Source organism: Bolinopsis microptera, chromosome 5, assembly GCF_026151205.1.
Source record: "Bolinopsis microptera isolate Bmic1 chromosome 5, MBARI_Bmic_1.0, whole genome shotgun sequence".
Classification (NCBI taxonomy): Eukaryota; Metazoa; Ctenophora; class Tentaculata; order Lobata; family Bolinopsidae; genus Bolinopsis; species Bolinopsis microptera.
In genome coordinates, this window is record NC_087076.1 from 3,081,232 (window position 1) to 3,102,725 (window position 21,494).

Here is a 21,494-nt window from a genome sequence, read left to right on the forward strand (position 1 = left end):
CGGAAATTGTTTTCTACGAAATATAATGCCGTTAGAAGCGTCTGTTGGTACCAGGGTTATTCGTGGAATCAATATTATAGTTCCATTTTTGTTGAAGGCTTCAATTGTGTTTCTATGGAGACGTGACATAATTGGATGGACGTGACATAATTGGATGGTTAATATTGCGGAGAACAATAATAGGCGTCCCCACCTTCAACTTCAGTTTATGTGGTGGAAGTGAACCAATATTCACAGTGTTTAAAAATTCCACTGGATAAGTCGCCTGGCCATCCTCTGATAGGGATGAGTCGATAGATGTATACGTTGTTGACTGTCCTGGAATTTCGTCAATTGAGGAAATTTTAAAAATCAGTTATGTTTTAATTTCTCTTCATCATATAGCTCTGTTATACTGTAGACATAATGGAATTTATCTAACAATGGCGACAGCGTTGTTAGTATTCGGATTCCAAAAACGATACTTTTTACCGCATCAAAAAATACCAATCACAACCAAAGTTATGAATATAAGTCATAGCGTGAGCTAGTTTTGAAATTATGACGTAGCATACAGCATAACAACGCGCGTAGTTAAGATGTTTTTGCTCGCGCACGTGCATTTTAACGTTGCTACGCAACAGCGCAGTAAACCTTTGCTAAAATAACGACATTATTCTAACGGTTATTTTACCTCACTTCCGACGTTAATTATAAAAAATCTAAAGCCTAAATCAAAATTCTAAGAATGCTATAGCCTATTCCTATCCTTTTTCTACTACCCTGCTAAAAATGGCGAGGTTTCAACTCCATTTGCGAGCTGGGTTTGATTTCACCAGAGGGTCATTTTGAGGTCGAATTTCGGTGTTTTTTCTTCTATGTCCCCGTTGCCGGGGAAATTTCGTCAAGTTTAAATTATAGTATAGATATGTTTTGGAATCAGAATCAAAAATACATGATCAATTGATGCTATTTTCGTATGCTCAGGCATCATATCTATGGTGGCCGAGGAGGGTCATTTTTAAAAATAAAATAAAAACCATACTCACGTGGCCGAGGAGGGTCATTCGGCCGAGGAGGGTCATCATGCATTTTTTAAAAATGGCCCTGCTCGGCCATGGCCGAGCAGCATGAAAGTAAGCCTGGCCATCTCAAAGTGATTATAATAATTAAATGTTTCGCAGATTGGCAATTGATCGGTGTTGTACACACTGCACTGATAATGATATCACGTTGAACGTGTAATGTAAATATAGTGTGCGGATACATGCGAATATATCATATATATTCTAAATGACTAATGCGTGAGACTAGTCTAACTTTTGTAGCGCGATGCGTTACTGTGCCGCGCCGAGCTGCCATGAATTGACATCGTCAATTAAGTCTAACTTTTGACTAAAATTGTTATAAACCAACTTTCATGAGACAAAATTTTTCGGCGACATTCCTACCTTTCTTAAATTGACCCTCCTCGGCCGAATGACCCTCCTCGGCCACGTGAGTATGGTTTTTTTATTTTATTTTTTAAAATGACCCTCCTCGGCCATGGCCGAGGAGGGCCATTTCTTGTTTGGCCCCGCTCGGCCATGGCCGAGGAGGGCCATTTCTTGTTTGGCCCCGCTCGGCCATGGCCGAGGAGGGCCATTTTCGTCATATTGTTTGGCCCTGCTCGGCCATGGCCGAGGAGGGCCATTTCTTGTTTGGCCCTGCTCGGCCATGGCCGAGGAGGGCCATTTTTTTCATATTGTTTGGCCCTGCTCGGCCATGGCCGAGGAGGGCCATTTCTTCGTCATATTGTTTGGCCCTGCTGCGCTCGGCCATGGCCGAGCAGGGCCATTTTTAAAAATGACCCTCCTCGGCCGAATGACCCTCCTCGGCCACGTGAGTATGGGTTTTATTTTATTTTTAAAAATGACCCTCCTCGGCCACCATATCAGAGCATTTCTGTAAAAATAAAAATCTTTGGCGAGTGATTTAGTTGTTAACAATCAGTGGGGCCGAATTATATTATTATATTTAAATGATAAGTTTATATTTAAATGATAAGTTTATTTAAAATATATGGCGGCTCAGTTTATGCAAAAAAAATCAAATTACATTAATATTTATATTAGGAATGTGGAGTGGCATCGCCAAGTAAAACTTTTATATCATATTTACGAGCGACTCACTGCAAATACGCCGCGCAAAAGGTTCTACGAATGCGTCTCTATTTTTATTTTCGCATTGGATATCGATTAGCTGATTGGCTGATATGTAGACACATGAATGAATTAATTACACTAATGAACTTTGTGATAACATAGTTCAGTAATGCGTTTATACTTATTTGGGCATCACCTGCTGTATTGTCTTAACCCACGTGCTGTATTGACCATATTCGGTGGCCAGCTGCTCGCCCGTTATGGAATAATCAAAGTTCTGTCTGATTTGTGGAGAAGCGTAACAGGCGCGTGGCAGGCCATTCTTCCTCTCTTATTATACACACCGTTAGAGGGTTGCGTGCCAGTTCTGTCCTTCCAGTTGATCGTTCATCGTTACACTTCTGCAATTTCTCTTCTAGCTGCTTTTAAGATAGTTCCACGGAAGCGCTTTCTCTCTTTCTCTTGCTAGAATGCGTCTGTGAATTGTTTGTTTTTAAGTTCGTTTCCTCCTGACGCTGACTGAACAAACATTTAACCGCCCTAATTCGGAGTTGTGTGTGGTACCATCAGCAACCTAATCGGCAACTGGTCTTAAATTATATTGTTATTGATGGCTCTGTTTTTGGGTATGTGTTGAGCTGCACAGTGAAACTTTTGTGTGTTCCATAAATTCGTGCTGATAATCTTGTTTACTGTCGTCGTCGGTCGCCTGCCCAGTGTCGATCTGAATCTTCACAAAAGACCTAATAGAGGTCCATTATGTACTAATATGAGTGGACAGCAATTATGCTCCACCTATTTAACCACACAGACCTCTAATTAAAAGAGACGTGGCACATGACCCTCAACAATAAGCTTACGGTAATGCCCTCAATTGCATTGTCCGGAGTCCAGTTATAACTCGTTGAACAATTACGCGCCGTTAGCCTTTGAAACCTTTGAGTAGCATCATAAATTCAGCTCAGTCTAGCAGTCATTAGCGTAATTTACGAATTACATGAAACTTTTGTTTCGCCTAGCGCATATAATGTGTTCAAGTCGGTAGAGTGTGGCTTTGATTAACGATTTTAATTTGGATATGTTTGCAATATGTAGACAAGCTGTGTTTCGTTCTGTTGGAAAGATTAGTAGTGGTCGTTGTCTTGTTTAGTTGTCTCTCCGCTTTGTCTCTATTTGATCTCTGTAAAAAGTGTGGGCCGCATGGCATTTGAAACGCGACAATAGATCGTAAACAAAGCCCGTAATGAGTATACTTAGGTTTAAAGATTGATTATATCATCTCAATGTTTCAATTTGATAACTCCTCACACTGTACTAGTGGATAAGAAAGCGAGCGATTACTCCCGTGAAATCATCCTCTTGAAAGGACATTTTACACATAGCTGAGTAGCCCAAGGAACGTCGCAACCATAGCTTTCAGCAGATCCGGACACAACTTCAGCACCTCGCTGACCCCAGCCACTAGGTCCCAAGGATGGCCCCTCCTCGGCTCAGCCGGTAGTTTAGGTACATTTCCCTCCTACTGGGGGCTCACCATTTGCTGAATTGTATGAACTGTTAACACTTCACTGATTATTTTCTTGTTGTGGCTTCGTCTAGTGGCCGAACAGTTTCTGTTAAAGTATGAAATGGTTACAATTATATGTTTCTTTATTAGATAATGCGATCTACTCATAGTCACAGAGGTGTGCGCAAATGTTGCTGCCTTGGATAATTACGGTACATAGCGTACCATGTTGGACTGTTGGAGCCACCTCCATTATCTTAATATAATGCATTATATTAATATAATGCTTGCAACTGTGTATCCATTTTCCCAACTCGGTTGGTGTGTCTAATAAAGCTAATAATATTCCAGGTGGTAGTGGACTAGCGAGCGCAATATCACAATCCTCTCTCAGCAACCTCGGCTCAGATCCCTCACTAACTTCAGAACAACTCAAATCCCTCTACCGACAGACCAGTACAAACGTAAGTGCGATAACTCCAACTAGTCTTGTCTGTGTGAAATTTTTGCACGCTTTGTCTACCCAACGTTAAGTATCTATAACTGATGTCTGGAGGATCCTGATCTATCTTTTCGGCCTTTACAATTACCACGTCTGTACGTATAGCCATCTCCGAATCTGTTTGTGGTATTCGGGAGCACGTTTCCAAACGCACGGAACAGTCTCGAGCCTAGCTTTCCGCCGACTCGACTGTTAATGTGTTCTCAGTCGTGTAATGTGATGTGAAGAGGGTAGAGCAGGCGAGTGAGCAAGTGACTAGTCTGTTTTGTACAGTAGTGTCGGTGTCGGCTCGCAACCTCCTCCTCTCACCTTGCTCACTAGTGTCTACTGTAATTAACAAACCCAAACTGTGTTCGTCTCACCTGGCTAACGACACTTCTTTTTCTGGCATGTTCCGACTAATTGCCATCCCGAACTTCAGGTCGTTTTGTTAAATGGCTCGCTTATAATTGTTCCCTGGGTGGATATATATATATATATCCACAACCGCTTTCTTTTATTGTGTAGAAGTCCAGCCATGAAATATATATATATCTCTGTTGTCCGCTCTAATGTTATCTAATTTGTTGCTATTTTTCAGAATCCCAGCACCAATGCATCCTCCTTTGGCAAATCAGTCATACCAGAAACCTTGGAGCGGCTCAAGGAGGAATTCAGTTTTATGCAGGTAAGCAGATTTTAACACATGTTGTTAAAAGAAAATATTTGGATTAATTAGGGATCAAATCACAAACAAAGTGAGAGTGAGTGTAAGATGAGCGGTGTTTTTGAGGGCTGTAAGTGAGGAAAGAGAGAGTTGGGGAGTGTGTCACGCGGCAGAAAGGGAGCCTCCTGGCGTTTAACACCGGCCGACAGAGGAACTTTAAACATCCTTTAAACATGTAATGAAATTGCTGAGCTGGTGAAAAGAAGGTGTCCAAGCTTAAAACTTTCTCCTCGACAATTCAGGACATGTAGAGCCCTGATTTCGTGCAAGGACAGGCCCGTATAGGGAGTAGGCTCTGGTTACAAGGATTTCAAAGTAGAGTTCCTTGCCTTCAGAGCGCGCCCGTACCTCGCTCCCGTATCTAGAGATAAAAGTTATCAGCTAGTTGCTGCAGTAGCATGAGGCTGTTCATAGGTTTAGGAATTAGCTTCGTAACTGGAGTTGGAGTGATACGAGCGGACAGGGAAGGTCCTTCTGATAATTCATATTAATACTTTGGTGACTGTATGTGGGCATCATGCCATGCTCAACACGTCATGCTATGCTCAACACGTCATGCCTATATCGCCCTATATCGTCGGCTATACAAATTGTGACTTTTTCTGATGAACTGACTTTCAACACCGTCTGTATCATGTCGCATTTTTGCAGATTTCAGCCAACAATCATAGCTTTTAATTAACATATTTGATCAGAACAATGTTGGTGAACCTGTCAGATGTTCAGTTGAAAGTTGAATTAGTGTTACTAAACTTCAACGGTCCATCAATATTTACTGTAATTGAGGGATTGGCCCCTGACTCAGACGTAGTAGACATGTTTGTTGATATGATTTCATGTTTCAGGCTCAGATACATCAACTCAATGCGGAGCGAGAAAAACACTCGGTAGAAAGACAGGATCTACACAGACAAGCAGTTATGGTGAGCGCACATTTCATAATTACCTAAGTTGGTAATTAGGATTTATCTAAATTTGATAAATTGTATCTTGCCTGCGATTGATATGCGCTGGAATTTTAAAAGTGGTAATTATAACTTTAGTGTGTTCACTGCCATGATGAATATTTGTAACGGCTAAAAGAAAACCTCCTCTAGCTTCTTATTGTCAAGTTTATCTGTTATGTCAATATTACCAATCTTGTTTACAGTAACGCATAATATTTAAGTTACAATAATAAAATAGAAAACACACACAACATCTTAATTTCAATTATGCAATATAATGTAATGTTTATTAAGCCATATATTAACAATTTACCATAATATCTTTAAAACAATAATATATTCAATATATTTGATCAATGATATAGCTAACATTTTGAATCAGCCAACAAAAAGGTCAGATCAGTGGAGCGTTACACCGTACTCCTATTTAATGTAACTAGTTAATATAAAGTGTGTACTGTGTGTGTAAATATTAACAGGGTAGTGGCGGGCGGAGAGAGGGGGCCGGAAGTTTAGTGTAACGTAATTGCACACTCATTACCTTTATAGTGGAGTTGAGTGATTGAGTGCGTGTGTAGGGGTGGTGTACAGCGTATATTGTGTGTGTATCCTTACTGTGGTGCTTTGTTCACGCAAAATGCTGTGTCACAAATTTGCTGAGGCCTTCACAGAATGAGCTTGATTTAAAGTTGACGTCGTAGTTCTTCAACTTTTAAACCTTGGGCTGCTCAAGTGAGCGCACGAGATTTATCCAGCTCTGCTGTACTCATGACCTATTTAATTAATATTTCGTGAACTCATGAACTTTTAAATTAATCCTAAATGGATCAACTATCTATATCGGATATGCGAGAATTAGAAAATAGGGAGAACGTCTGGGTTTACGGGGGATCTTTTGTAAAAGTTGTTACATAAACGAGGTAATTTAATTATCATTCGGTATATTATGTAGCTCTTCATTATCCAGTATTCTAATATTTCTATTTTCAGTATTACGAGATGAGCTACGGTCTAAACGTGGAGAAGCACAAACATGTAAGTTGTTGAGAAAATGTAGTTGTACACATAGTTTGCTGGAAATTAAATTCACACTGCGGGTCTCTCATGTAATGAGATCTGTTAATTATGTTGTTGTGGAAATAATTACATTAAGACCGTTAATATCGATGATAGGACTTGTTACAGATTGTAATGTTAGTGATATCGACCATTGTCAGATCAGTAGTCCGGCTGTAATTGACCCCTAATTCCATGCTGTTCTAATATTAGAACTCTTCATTCCGTCATCGTCAACATGAATAAGATATTATCACTGATTATGGCACTTCTTCAAAACTCATCAAGTTTATCTCATTCTCGTAAACTCGATGTTAAGTAGAAGATCACAACTGATAATGTTTTCAACTTTTCACGAGAGCGTTTTAAAACTGAGCTGCATGTCATTTCGTAAACATCGCACGCAACTTAAATCGTGGACACGCTGAACTTCTTAAACAGAGTTAAACGTGAGTCAACATGATGGGAAAATAGACTCCTTGCTCGCTGGGAGCTCGGTATAAAATAAAACGTGGATCATGTTATCATACTAATGCTTTGTGTCTGGCTCTTTTAAAGATTACAGTCGTAAAGGTTTTTATAACGGTAGTTATTATAGTTACAAGTATAGTTATTGAATTGGCGTGCTGAATAGTGAATAGGGAGCCGTCCTTGCTATTATGCTACTGGTAAAACTTGATTTACTACTGGAACACCAGAGTTTTCACAAGATAGTGTATCAAGGAGCACCGGTGCATGACTCGGCTTTATTGGGTGGTTAAAATGTTAAGTTGTGGGGTTGCCAGCCTACTATGAATAAGACAATAGTAATTTATTTTGTCTGAGAGTTTATTAAAACTCAAGTCCAAATCAAATTTGGCATCCGCCCAGAATGATGTCACCTCAGCTCCATGCCATTTAGTTTTTATTCGGAGACAGCAACCACAAAACCATGATTGCCAAATTATCATCATTGATTATATCTTGCGTCATCAATTGGTGGTTTAACATATTTAAAAAATGTCCGATAGATGATAGAATGACTAGTTGTCAGTAGGGACATGATGTAACGGAGAGGCTCTGAATCCAGTGTAGTGACTCAGCACTGTTCCATTAGAGGGGTCAGGGCGACCCCCTGCTCCTTATAAATGTATGCTAATGCATGCTTCATCCCCCTTACATTCTAGTGTATCTGCAATATCCGCTCTCAATATGGTGCCCCCCACCACATATTTGTATTTATTTGTCGGACCGAGCTGAAGAGAGAGAGAGAGAGAGAGCGGCTATCCTGCCTGCCAAGCAGGCCCCACCCAATGTAGCTTAACACGCAATTTCTAGATTACCACCCGTAAAAGTAAGCACCACATTTATAATGCAGCACTCCTCGAGCTCAGCGAAAAAAGGTCTAATTGCATGAGTGAGACGTTTATTGCGTATATTTGCTGTTAGTTACCTCAGGTACCTCCTCACAACATGCTAGCAGTGTGAGTTACCGTGAGCTAGCACGTCAGGGAACCAGTTGCTTGTCATTCACGGCTGCGCTCTAATTGGTGATATACGGTCGAAATGGTTTCTAATGAAAAATATCCTTATGATACGATGGAGCAGAGAACTGGGAGCTGGGCACTCTGTTCGGCGACTAATATCTGACTGGCTTTATTGTCAGATGAATGGGCATCATTAGCTAATAAGCAACTCAATTCATTGTGCACATTATTGAATTATAATCTGAACAAAGCTAAAGGTTTAATGGTAGCCATTAAAACATTAAATATATACAATAGCAAAGTGAAGTAGCTGGTGGTCTGAAATCTTGATCCCATTTATCAATGTAAAAGCTTACAATAGGATAAAAAGTTTTCGAAAAGTAAAGTCTAATAATAGGCTATTCAGTTTTCATTAAGATCTATTACTTCTGATGAGATAAGGAAACATTCTACAACTTCATTATTTTCATAATCTTAAAATCGATATCAGGCAGACAGTGGAAATTTAAAACTCTATGTAAGCTCCATTTCAAGAATGACAACTGACAAGCAAAACGCTTGGCAAATTCACTTTCCGTTTATTTTCCCGATTTCTCGAACGAATGTGGAATATGGAACTTTTAGTTCTCCTTAAGTCGGCGAACTAGAACTTTCCTTCTTCAACGGTTTTGCATGACTGGTTATTACATTAAAACAGGTGCAACAGTATCACTTTCTACTTTCCACTAAGGTACCGATTTGGAAAGAGTTTAAAAGATTAAAGAGGCCACATTTAAAAATTACGCCTTTCCTAAAATCGCAGCTTCTAAAATTACCAGAATGTAACACTCAGTTACCTTGTATGCACTGTGAACAGGCTAATACTGCAACAAAGCCAAATACCTGTGCTGGTGGCAACAACGCAACATCACACCTTCATTTGTAACAACCAGGGCAATTTAGCATCGAGATATCTTTCAAGTTCTCAGACAATTGCATAAATTGAGCGACCGATTACAAACTACTTGTATGGTTAACCATGTTAACTTGTCTTTAAAATATGTTACGAATAACATTTTCCCTTTCAGATGGAGATAGCGAAACGACTAGGTCTTATCATCCAGCAATCCATCCCGTATCTACCCTTGGAGGTGAGTGGGAGACAGCGCTTTCTCGGTATTTTAAATAAAATCCGAGGAAATCCTCTAAAGTTTAACATCTGTTGAAGGTCACTTAACAAGTCATTTTTTAAAGACTTGCTGAGATTCATACACCCAGGAGGCAGGATCTACGTCGACTATGGGGTATCGTTAGCGCACATGAGCGCACTTCAATAGCGCACTCCACTGACGCACATTAGCATACTTCAATGAGTTTTGTTTTTGGGGATTACTGTCAGCTTATCAACTGTTAATTTGACACAAGAGCTCTAGATACTAAGAGTGCTGCGCCGCCATGAACACACATCGACATTCCACCTTAGTCTAGTTTTAATCATTATCTGGTCGCACCTCCTAAATATTTAATTTCGTGTAAATTTACGGAATTCCATTGCGTTATAAAAGGAGAAATGAGAATATTTCTTGACTTACAGTTGGGATTACTAGTTGAGAGATCTGAGGGTAGGAGCTGAGGTAGCGGAGCGTTGAGATTGCCGATTTCCCAGGGTCCCATGTCGATACTTGAGTCAGACTACCGGGGCTATTAGACCTCAATTCTAATACTCTGTCGCTAATGAGCCCTCATCTAGATTGTAATTTAGGCAGACAATTTTCATTATTTGTTTGATATTAGCCTCCGTCCTGCATGCTTTACGACAACTATAAAATGTTGGCTTTGTTCTCCGTGAGAAAACAAAATGGGGGGCCAGTATTGATTTCAGTTCAATCTAAGTATGGATTAGTTGTATGGATTAGTTTCGCATTAGGTGTGCTCAAATCTCATAATCAACACCTGACGAAAGTGCTACTCTAATATATGCCTCATTACACAGGGTGGATTGATTCATCTCTTGCGACATTTCAATTTAGTAGGATGAAACTCAGCAGATCTCACTTTTAAAGTGAAACCTGGCCGGCGACACTTAGTCTTCGCAGCTCGCAACTCACCTCAACCCTTAAAACTGGGGGAAAACAATTCAATTACGTCTATATATTCAGGTTCTAAATAAAATCATTAACTCTCTTACTCTGCCGTCCCAAATTGATTCCAACACCAAACCATCTTATTTCAGCAACAGCAGATAGCTCTGCAGGCGGTGGAGCGTGCTAAACAGGTCACCATGGCCGAGCTCAACACTATTATTGCAGTGAGTAAAACATCTTTAATATTCGATACAAACTTGGTTCAAACACCACATAATCCTTCTTATGACCACAGAAAACATAACCTCAATATCACACAGTGGGTTACACTAAATATGGTGACATAATAATGACTAATTTAGTGTTTTCAAACTCTACAAACGCTCAACACGTTCCGTTACGTAATCCCTTCTCACTTACCTGTTAGAACACTTTTTCAACACTTTGTGGTTAGCAGTAGTTCTGCTTTCTGTAAATCCCTTTTTAGTTAGGGTACTTTCAAATTCATAGTTTATAATCGGAACGGGCTGGGCTGGGCTGTAATAGTTTGACTTTATCTCTAACCTGAATCTACACGTTCAGGGAACAAAATATCGACTTGGGATTAAATTTAAAACTAAAAGATATCACGTTTTCACTTATAGATTGATGTTTTTTGTTAGGTAAAAACTTACGTTCAAAGAATACGATGTACCCTATTTCTGAATCATGACGCCACGGGAATTCTAGTTTGTATCTTTAATAATACCCAAAATATATATATATCATATTTTAGATAATATATATAAGATAATATATATAATGTAAAATACCGTGAGTCATAAGTGTATATTTAGTTGTGGTGCGGTTCCGGTTGAATATCAAGATCTCGACTTCTTAATATGTACTAATAGGAAACGTTTATAAATATAATATCCGTTTTTGATACTTATCGTTGTATCGTCTAAGTCAACTTAAGCAATATTTACCACTTCCAAACATTACAATGGTTGCACTCATTATCTACAGTGCTAATAGTTAAATTTGCAATTAGCTCAGTCGGATAATGGTTGCTCGACCATTACTACCAAGAATAAAAGTGATAAATCCTAAATTTCGTTGACGAGGAATGTCGCTAAATAGTCACCGTTTTGACAGCCTTTTAAAGTAAGTAGCATCGCAATTCTGGGTAATCTAAACCATGTTATCATGGTTATGGGCGATCATCATGTAATAGTGGATCTAGATTTTGTTATGAGATATTAAAATGGAGTCGATTAGATAGTTGCTGTGCCGGCCACTGCGATTACTAAATTATCCGATAGTAAAAATAAATAATTTAATGTTATCGCAGTTAATGACTGAGACGCTTTCCATTTCATCGCCGATCGGCCGTTTAAACTATCAAGAAACAGCCGAGTATTCATCTTCACTCCAACGTATAATGATGGATGTCTGGTACCTACTTCAAATACCACGTTCATTCTACAACATATCATTTCTACTTTTCTATTTAAATTTCCATCCTCACTATATCCCCCTGAATGGCACAGACTTGTGATATCGTGACTGTAGATCCCAAAACTTCTTCTCGCTACCAGATATAGATGGATCAAATCTCGCGCCACTTAACACTTAAGAAACGGTTGCAATGAATTTTTTATAGTGTTATTTTCAATATGTCCCTTAAAGTACAGGGCTTGCTAGAAATGGTAGGTTTCTTGTGAGATACGGCACTGCCACCTAACAGAGATCTGCTAATTGGAAGGCAATTGTGGTTGGAGGTACTAGAGATGTTGTCCGCTGTGTAGACCACACTTGGCAGTCAGAAAGCTTCAGGGTCACACAAACATTGCGACATACGGGCTGAAAGCACTCATAATCTGTAGCCATTCAAACTGGGTTTCGGATTTAATAGTTTGAGAATTGTCAAGAAAATAGTAGAACTTATGTTCATTTTCCTCTACAGCCTTAAAACCAGTAAACGCAGATATCATTAATGATTAAATACACCATGTCCAAAGTTTCACAGCTTCTAAAGGTAAAGAAAGATGCGGTCCTAGGAGAATATTTTACTGGTGAAAACAAAAACGGCTTCACACTCCTTGCGCAATAGACACAGATATCTTAAACTTTTGTCACTCTGCATTGTTTAGTCCTGAAGACGCGGGAGCCTTGACCTCCCTGCTAACGAATATTTTCTCCCTACCACATCTACCTAACACTGGGTATGTTTGTGACATTACCGCTGCAGATTAGGATGAATTAGGCGAGTACTCTACCGGGTAGCTTCACCCTCCTCTGTATAGCTGTATAGTGAGGAGGTTAGCATAACTAGGTGCTGATATGGGTTTTAAATGTGATGACAGTTTCTTATTACTGATCTCTCTCCTCTTTCTCCACACTCACCGTATATTAGACTCACCGTACACTCTCCTCCATTATAATGCTAACCTACTGGCTCTCAAGCACTGGCAACCCACTGGTTGTGAACTCAGAGTACTAAGACGAGTACAGGCATTTTGACGAGATATGATTGATATGTCTAGATGAGTACTGACGCTGTAAAGGATCTAGACTGTGGTTTACCGACATAGCATTAAGCACCGTGTACCTGTGCCTGGATCCAGCGGTCTTCTGCCTTAACCCTAATCTTGGCTTCTAATTGGACCTTGTTAATTTCGGGAGATATGTAATTGTAAATATCGAGCTCGTGTATTGGAGGGAGAAACTTCGTTTGGTTCGGATCTACAATTAAATGTCAAATTTTGGTGGTAATTAATTAGATATGTACTAATGATTTAATGATGGGATGAGCTGGCGGCACCGTGACTTTCTTGATGAGCTCGTTAAATTAATTTGCTAATTTGTAGAGTCAAGGTAACAATTAAATATTATTATTTATTTCTAGAGTGTAGTTTTAGCCCGGTTAAGATATCGGCTAGAATATCAGAAGAAGAAGAAGAAAAGTTACAGCACGATATGGGCTTCTTAAAAGCTTATAAAACTTAGCAAATTATCAGTAGTTAGGGTATCTAGTTCCACTTCAACTGTAGACACCAGCTTGATATATCGTTATACTTGAGATACAATGTAGATACAGATTAGATACAAGTACTGATGTTACACAGCCTCTTCCAGCCAATACATGATTATCTGGTAACGTTACAAGCATCATTAGTATTCCTAGAGGCCATGTGCCAAGGGAAGGGAGGGAGGAAGGAGGGGGATAAACATGCTACTATTGACTATTATTGGCTCTGAAATCCCCAAAAATCCCGGCCCCGCCAAGATACGACTAATAGTCAAATAACAGTTGTACACGCGTGTTACAGGTAAACAGCTGCCTGCTTCAGTACGGCGTAATTACCCACAATATTATTCAATTATATAATGGGTTTATAATGCGGATATAATTTATCTGCCATTGTGGTCTACCCCTGCTAGACCGGCTCTACCGCTGAATTATCCCCCTGTTTTATTCCTCCACTAGAACGTGCCTGGCAACCTGCTGTGTGATAAACCGTTGGGCCGGGTTTGGTAGGGGTACGGGTGTAATACTAATAAGTTTCGACTTGATAATCGTGGGTATAATAATAATGATGGTGATTTTAATTTTATAGGCGTTGGTTGAGGAGATGATTATATAAAATGTGGGGTCCATTATAATGTGGGGTATATAACGTAGTCTGGGTTGAGCGTCTCTCACGTGCAGCAAGCAGCGCCGCGCTATTAGGATGGTTCGGTGTACGTTTGGAACTTGTAAAGCACATTGATCTAGGACATTAATATATTCCTGGTTATAGAACATAGCCGGGTATATCCCAGGTTATTAGGTTAATATGCGTATTATTCCCGGTTATAAATATAGAGGTTATATTCCCAGTGATATGCCTAATATTCCCGGTTATACGAGAAATATTTCCGGTTATAATTCTAGAGCCAGGTATACCCTGATAACATGTTATAATCTACTGACAAGTCGGAATTGTAGACCAGGCTGATATATATAGTCGTGTATATTGTGGCAAAGAGTTACAAGTCGCAAATGGTAGCTTTCATCGGCGGACAGTTTATACTAATTGTTGAAACGATTTACTGGTCCAAGTTGGAGCGAGTTAATAACTCTGCTCAGCACAGTTGCTGGCTTATAACGATTACTTGTGATGAGTGCAGTATATCGTATCTCGAGGACATATCAGCACTGAATTATCGTTAGGCTGAACTGTTTGTGCACTATAGTGCGACCTCTAGGCTGTGCCAAGTTAATAAGGGTGAGTGAGGCTGACATTGTATGTTGGTTTAAAGCGCGCAGTGCACTGCAAGCGCGGCGCTTGAAGGAGGTGAGTGCACAAGATAGAGAGAGAGAGAGAGGGGAACTGGGAGGTAGAGTTGAGAGGTGGTGTTGATTGCTCACACTATGCTAGCGCCCTGTCACCACCATCCTATAAACATGTTAACAAATAGTAGGGGTGTTATGTGTCGCTGAGAGGTACTGTAACTAGCTGCCAGCATCTCTCTCTCTCTCTCTCTCTCTCTCTCTCTCTCTCTCTCTCTCTCTCTCTCTCTCTCTCTCTCTCTCTCTCTCTCTCTCTCTCTCTGTCTCTCTGTCTCTCTCTCTCTCTCACTCTCTCTCTCTATCTTTCTCCATCTCTCTCTATCTCTCTTTATCTTTCTCTCTCTTTTCTCTCCACCTCCCCCTCCAAGTCCACCTCCTCACTCTGTCCTTTCTCCACTTTCCTTATTTCCTTTTCTCATCTCCCTTTCTCCCACCCTCCCTTCTCTTCCCTCTACCACCTCTCTCTCTCCCTTCTATACCGCCTCCCCTCCTCAGTCTACCCCTCTCCAGCCTCTCTCCCTGTCTCCCCCTCTCCACTATCACTCACAAAGTGAGGGCAACTGAAGGTGCTGATAGACGTGTGTAGGAGCATTACAAGTGTACATCATGTGCACGACTCTACTGATCACCTACTTGCCCTATCTAGTGTTGTGGGGTGGTTTGGAGACAAGGTTTGAGTGGTTGTGATGGAAGTGAGGGTGAGGAGGGTGGTAGGTGTTGATGAGGAGGAGGAATTGTGGTGTGCGATGGTATTTGCATCGTGTCACTCTCTCTCTCTCTCTCTCTCTCTCTCTCACCCTCCTGCTGCTTACCATGGGGGTGCTGAAGTGCAGATTCTTTTTAACCCGCCTTACTAAGTATTTAGCAATTCGCGGAATGCCGCATGACAAGGCCAATTGTAAACGCTAATTGTCTATATTATATTTAAACATGTCCTGCGTTTTGCCATGTTATATATTATAGCGTGATTCATCGCTGTTTCAGCCCGGCGGCTGGACCTAGTTGTGTCAACGGGGAACACTCCGAAAACTTACATCCGCTTTATTGAAATGAGCTGATATGCTATAATGCAGTCTGGGGCGAGCTTACAGTCTACCCGACAGTGTGTGGCAAGTCTGGTCCATTTACCCTGACATCTAAGTTAGTACCCAGTTTCTCGTGATAGAACCTAGGTTTTAACACTGTTCACAAAGTCTGAGCCGTGTCAATCCTTAGAACCCTCGCTAAATCCCAGTATTAATCACATACCTCCCGCGGCTATTACAGGAGCTTGGTTGCCAAATATAACATCTCTAGATACCCATCCTCAAATCAGTAACTACATCAAAAGCTTTATAAAAGCTTTTGTTACATATTATTAGAAATAGGATACTTCCTTGTGTTTTATCTTGTGGATCCAGTTATCATTCGGGCCCGTAAATTATTATTTGGGCCCGTAGGTTTTAGGCTGGGTACACAGAAGGGGCCTGGTCGGGATTATTTGAACTATGTAATATGTATACACTATACAGTGTACAGGGATACGTGTCGTTCATGTACTGTTCCTGAAAATGTTTGTACCGCCACAAAACCTTGCTATCTACTTAGTGTCGTAACGTATCTTACCATAATCGTAAGATATCACTTAATTCTCCGGATATTTATAAAGTATTTTTTGACTGATAATTATATCAACTTCTAGGACATCAACTTAGTTTTTTATCACACCACGATATGAACTTGGTTTCATATTATATCTATCTTGAAATAGCCGCAAAATATCGACCAGTTCCTGACGGCATATTTCTTAAAATTACTACAGGAAATTAATCCAGTAAAATCCCAGTAAAAGCAAGAAATTAGCCCGGGCAGCGGTTGAGTGAAAAAAAAACAATTCCACGTTTTCTATTTCACTAACACAGTGTTTATCTCCCAGGCGAACGAGCATGGAACCCACGGACTATCAGGTAACCCTCTCTCCCTCCCACACCCTACCCACCTCAACATTCCCAGCTCTAACGCCAGTAACAACCTTCTCGTACTCTCCAACCTGCTGGAGGGGCAGCCTCGTCTCTCACTCGGAGATAAGGACAAGGAAGCAGCCACTGCCTCTCTAATGTCGGTATGTTCCGCTTGTTAGACCTAGTGCTTTTATGACCACAATTCATCAGTCTGTTTTTTCCCTCCAACTCTTAGTCAGGTCTCGATCATCTTGTGCCAGTCGGTCCTAAGTTAAACTTGTATTTAATTAAATTCTGACAGAGAAGGTATTTTTGTCGTCAACTTTCCGGTTGATTTATTAATGGACTGCGGTGAGTGACGGGCATGATTCTTCTTAACAAGGAAATCTACTTGAAGGTTCTTATCGAATCTTGGATAATAAGGGTATGGATAAAAGAATATCCAGGTCGGAGTATGCCCCACACACGGACCACGATACGCTATAATGTAGCACTCCCCGGTGATTGATTTCTCTCTTTTTGGCGACTGATTTAAGCGTGTCGATAACAATGCAGGCATTTCATTTGAGCTGCTGGCTAGGTCACGTGATTGAATGCCAGGCTCCGGAGCGTGAAACCATCTGCTGGGTCGAACTGGTACCTTGCTATTTCATACTATGTAACACGGTATATGGAGCCCCAGTTAGCCGGGCCGGTGGAGAAGGCTCGTCTCTGAGTCTCTAACTGGCAGCTGGCGACTATCTCATTACGAGTTGATGGTTAGGTCACGTGACTGATTGCTTCAACACCTGCTCATTTTCATCATTACGTTCATTATCTGTCTAGCTCACAGCCCAAGGCTCATGACCCTCAGTTCCGCCCTATTTTACCACCGCGATTTTAATCCGGTGAGAAATTTTCGTGGGCCAGGTGAACCAGCAATTCGATGATATGTTAAGTCAGCCGCAACTAACTTTTCTGAGTCTTAACTTTAGGAGTTTTTACGAAGAAGAGGCTAGGTATTAGGAGCACAACCACGTGATGTGGTTAACTGTGGTGCTCAGTTAGCATGTGACCATGGTACCGACGTCTCCCAGAAAATGATAATCGTCTGTCAGCCTGTAAATGGGTTTACATGGCCCGCCATCAGCCGAAATATGCAATTGGTTATTAGTCACGGGTGAGGGAGGTGGTTAATGGAATCCCTTAGTTCTGTTAAATGCAGTGTTACACGAGGTAGCCTCCTCAAACAGTGTGAAACAGATCAAGCCTGTGTTATCCTAATGAATAGAGTTAACAAGACCTAGCAGTTTTACATTAACCCCCTCTATTATATCTCGTCTAACAAGTAAGAATTTGCAATTATCGTCCTGCCGGCCCAGATTTGCGGACCCCTGCTAAGTTTCATGATGCAACACAGCTCTATTTGTAAACTTTGTGAATTGCTGAAGACGAACGACAACGCACTCACGGCAAAGCAGGTGGTCAAACCGCACAAAATTTGTCGAGATTTTATACAATACACTGTTAACGATGGGACGTGGATTTGACGAAGGAGTTGAGGATCGATCAACTGTTAACGAACTGCTTTGGGTCTAATAATACTCGTGGTGACCTGCACCTGGCATGAATACGAACCATTACCAAACTTTCAATGTTGGACTTTCTATAATGGCGGCAAATATTCCACACTATATCTTGCTATTGCTGAGAAGTAAGGGTATAAAATAAGCCTCCACATTTCCCATTCACACTTCCAGATCACCCCTATAACTCTCAATTTCCTCCACTAATATTTTTCTAACTCAGCAAATCAAGCGAGAAGACGAAGGTCGGATGTTTAAACCGGTGATAAAATCAAACGGTAACTCCTCTCACAACAGCGCACTACTTGACGCCTACTTCAAGTCTCAAGCACAGCAGATGCCCACGAGCGGACTGAGTCCCTTGCCGAGTGTGAAGAGGGACAGACCCACAGAGGTACATAAACCTCAGGGAATTGAGATGGGTGAGTCAACTAAGAGATCCGTTGGGTCGATATTTGAATCGAGCATTAAGTTAACAGCACTCTTCATTCACCTGTTCGGTGATTTTGTTTTTAACATTTTTAACATGTCATGGAGCATGCAAAAAAACGTGTTAAAAGAGGCTAATATCCATGTTAACCATGTTAACCGTGTCAATATTGTCTTTACTGGTGTGTTTTCAGCGGGCCTCATATCAAGGACCGCTAGCAGGTCCAACAGCACGATACATTACCAAACAGACTCCGTCTCTCAACCCGGTCAGTCATCTTACAATTCCTTAACATTCCCTCCTCAATGAATGAATCTTTGAAAATTCTTGAGTGTCTGCGATTTGGAGCAACAACAATAAACTTGGAACGCCGCATCGCATCTCCCCTCTTGCTTGTTACCACTCTTTATAATTCCACCATGGATTTATCATAATATTGTCATGAACTTTTCATAACCTTATCACAACCTTGTATATTTATTAGAGGCTCCTTTTAAATGATCAAATAGCTTCATTCTATGTCTGCATCCATTTTGGTATTCCTTATCAAAGAAAGTCTTGTTTTCTGTCCTGTTAATTTTATCAGCGTGATCTTGGTAGATTTTGCCACTATTTGTTGAAATAACATTAAAGAAGTTGCAAGCACATTAAGGACAACAACTTCTCGCTCTGCTTACAAATGGTGAATTGTAACTTTATAATCTGCTAAGTAATGTCCACAACGCCTCAAGATAGCGATTAATATATAATATCTGCAGTATTTCATTAAAATATTTTGGTATTTTTACCCGAGTCACCTCTCCTAAATTTAATCAACATTAATTCGCGATCCATTTAACAGTCATAATTTGACCCCCTTAAAAAGCTCGAAGCTCTTAATTAAACCTCTGACCTCAACCATTTAAACTGAATTTTATAAACACTCCCTCTATTATAAACTCTCCCATATTTCACAATATATAATATTCACTACCACCTGCTGGTTTATGCTCATTGCTCCTACCCCAACAGATTGTGAGATTGTAGAACTTTCTCGCCTCAAAGACTCCAGCGTCCCAGCCCTTCCTTCCATTTTATGTTACGATCCACTTTAACTAGCTAAAACAATGCTCCTAATTCAACTCCGAGAGATTGATTAATTTAGAGTAAATTTATCGCACATCCGAGTGTCTCTAACTGATGTTGAGTACTCTGACAAGCTCTCTAGGAGCAGGCTAGAGGAAGGGAGGCAGTAAGTTGACATGCTGTTACGAGGGCCTCGTATTTAACGCATTTATATGTCCATTATACGGGAGCATTAACTCTTCAACAGCAGCTGGTTCTTTAATTTGTAATGTCTACAATTTGCGCGAACTCAACAGTATTATAGTAATGTCTCATTATTCGCCAGCCGCTCAAGTCACAAGTGTAAGAGAAGTAAAAAAATATTATGTACACTACTCAGTAGGCAATAGGGTATAACGGCACCAGTATCACGTGACCTTACTCAGAGGAAATTATTCGTGTGTTAACATCCATCCTATTCATATGTATTTTACAGTCTTGTCTAATCTATGATAATCTATGACGATAAAGTCACAGTTTCAGCCTTAATCGTAATTTTGATAACAACCTCGTCTTAATACCGCAAGCATTACTGAATCAATTTCACAGCATATCATCACAGTTATACTTTCGATAATTTACCATCAGCCACTGCACTGCATGGGCGCCCTCTCGCCAAATTTTAAGCAAATAAATTACATTAATGGCAAATTGAACAAATTTTCCCAAGTTTTTGGTACTCAAATTTATTAATAACCTAGCATTCTCTAAAGACTGGCTGCTAAAACGCTTAGCATCCTTTCCACCCTTGAATAACCAGATAACGGTAAATATTACCACCATCTATTAGGTTGTTACGGTCTCCCAAAACCAGCGAGCTTTTAAAATTAGGATTCGGCAGATGAAGCTGGTAACTAACTTAATGTGTCCTCCACGTTGAGTGTCACGGTCACCGACCAGTCAATATACACTCTCAAACCACTGGAGAGTGGCGGTCGTTTGTTCGCTGTCTAGATATGGTAAAGGACGGCGACAAATTTCACACAAGTCAAATATCGATTGCTCAGCTTTATGTCGGGAATCTGTGTATTCTGGTCATCGATTATCCATGTTTAATGTTTATTTGTGTGGTATGCGGAATAAAGGTCTGAATTTATTGATCAATTCATTTTTGTGGTTCTTCCACAAAAATTAGAAGTGGTCAGAAGTAAGCCCCTCCTACTCCTAGCACTATTTTAAAATGCTCCTCCCTGTCTGCGTGACTTTCCTATATCCCTGAGAAGAAGAAATTAAACCCTCTTATTCTTCAGAGAAGAAGAGACTGAAGGAGGAGACGGAGGGAAGAAGGGAGAGTGACGGAGAGAAGAGTGATAACGAACAGCTGGTGGTCGACGTGTCCAATGAGGTGGGTACTGGCTTGATGCCAACTAAGGGGGGGGGGGGGGGCCGCGGCGGGGGGGGGGGGGGGGGGGGGGCCGGGGGGTTATCCTTCAAATATAGTTAATCTGTGTGAACTGGTTAGGGAGCCCCTGAAAATTAAAAATGGAAGTAAAAGTTGCTATGGATGTCTTTGTGTGCCTCATGATTTGGGTGTTCAGTCTTCAGAAGTTCAGAAGCCAGAGGCCTGACACGTTTAGAATCTAAAATCGAAACTTATTTCAACAACTACTTAGAGTGATTATCTCCAACTATTTGCATCTTGATTCTTGAAGCACGCGGTTATTTGCGATATAAATATCCCTGACACGTACATTTAACATTACATGTATACTGTTTAGTGGTTAGTCGTGAAGATCAGTGAGGCGTCAAGATGATACTATGATCGTT

The 21,494-nt window shown here is 40.6% G+C and overlaps 1 protein-coding gene across 4 annotated transcripts in view; it reads left to right on the forward strand.

Annotated features, from left to right (window-relative positions):
• The first annotated feature begins 3,439 nt into the window (after positions 1-3,439).
• The window catches only part of LOC134814658 (transducin-like enhancer protein 1), a 34,519-nt gene continuing 16,464 nt past the window's right edge, over positions 3,440-21,494 (forward strand). For 2 of the 4 annotated variants that reach the window (XM_063822818.1, XM_063822821.1), the window contains exons 1-11: positions 3,440-3,629; positions 3,982-4,094; positions 4,713-4,799; positions 5,684-5,761; positions 6,776-6,820; positions 9,375-9,437; positions 10,520-10,594; positions 16,604-16,789; positions 18,417-18,615; positions 18,817-18,891; positions 20,978-21,072. In XM_063822818.1, the coding sequence (XP_063678888.1) occupies positions 4,794-4,799; positions 5,684-5,761; positions 6,776-6,820; positions 9,375-9,437; positions 10,520-10,594; positions 16,604-16,789; positions 18,417-18,615; positions 18,817-18,891; positions 20,978-21,072 (822 nt within the window). In that variant the 5' untranslated portion in view covers positions 3,440-3,629; positions 3,982-4,094; positions 4,713-4,793. The remainder of the gene's footprint in view (positions 3,630-3,981; positions 4,095-4,712; positions 4,800-5,683; positions 5,762-6,775; positions 6,821-9,374; positions 9,438-10,519; positions 10,595-16,603; positions 16,790-18,416; positions 18,616-18,816; positions 18,892-20,977; positions 21,073-21,494) is intronic. The other 2 variants (XM_063822819.1, XM_063822822.1) reach the window with 1 other exon arrangement.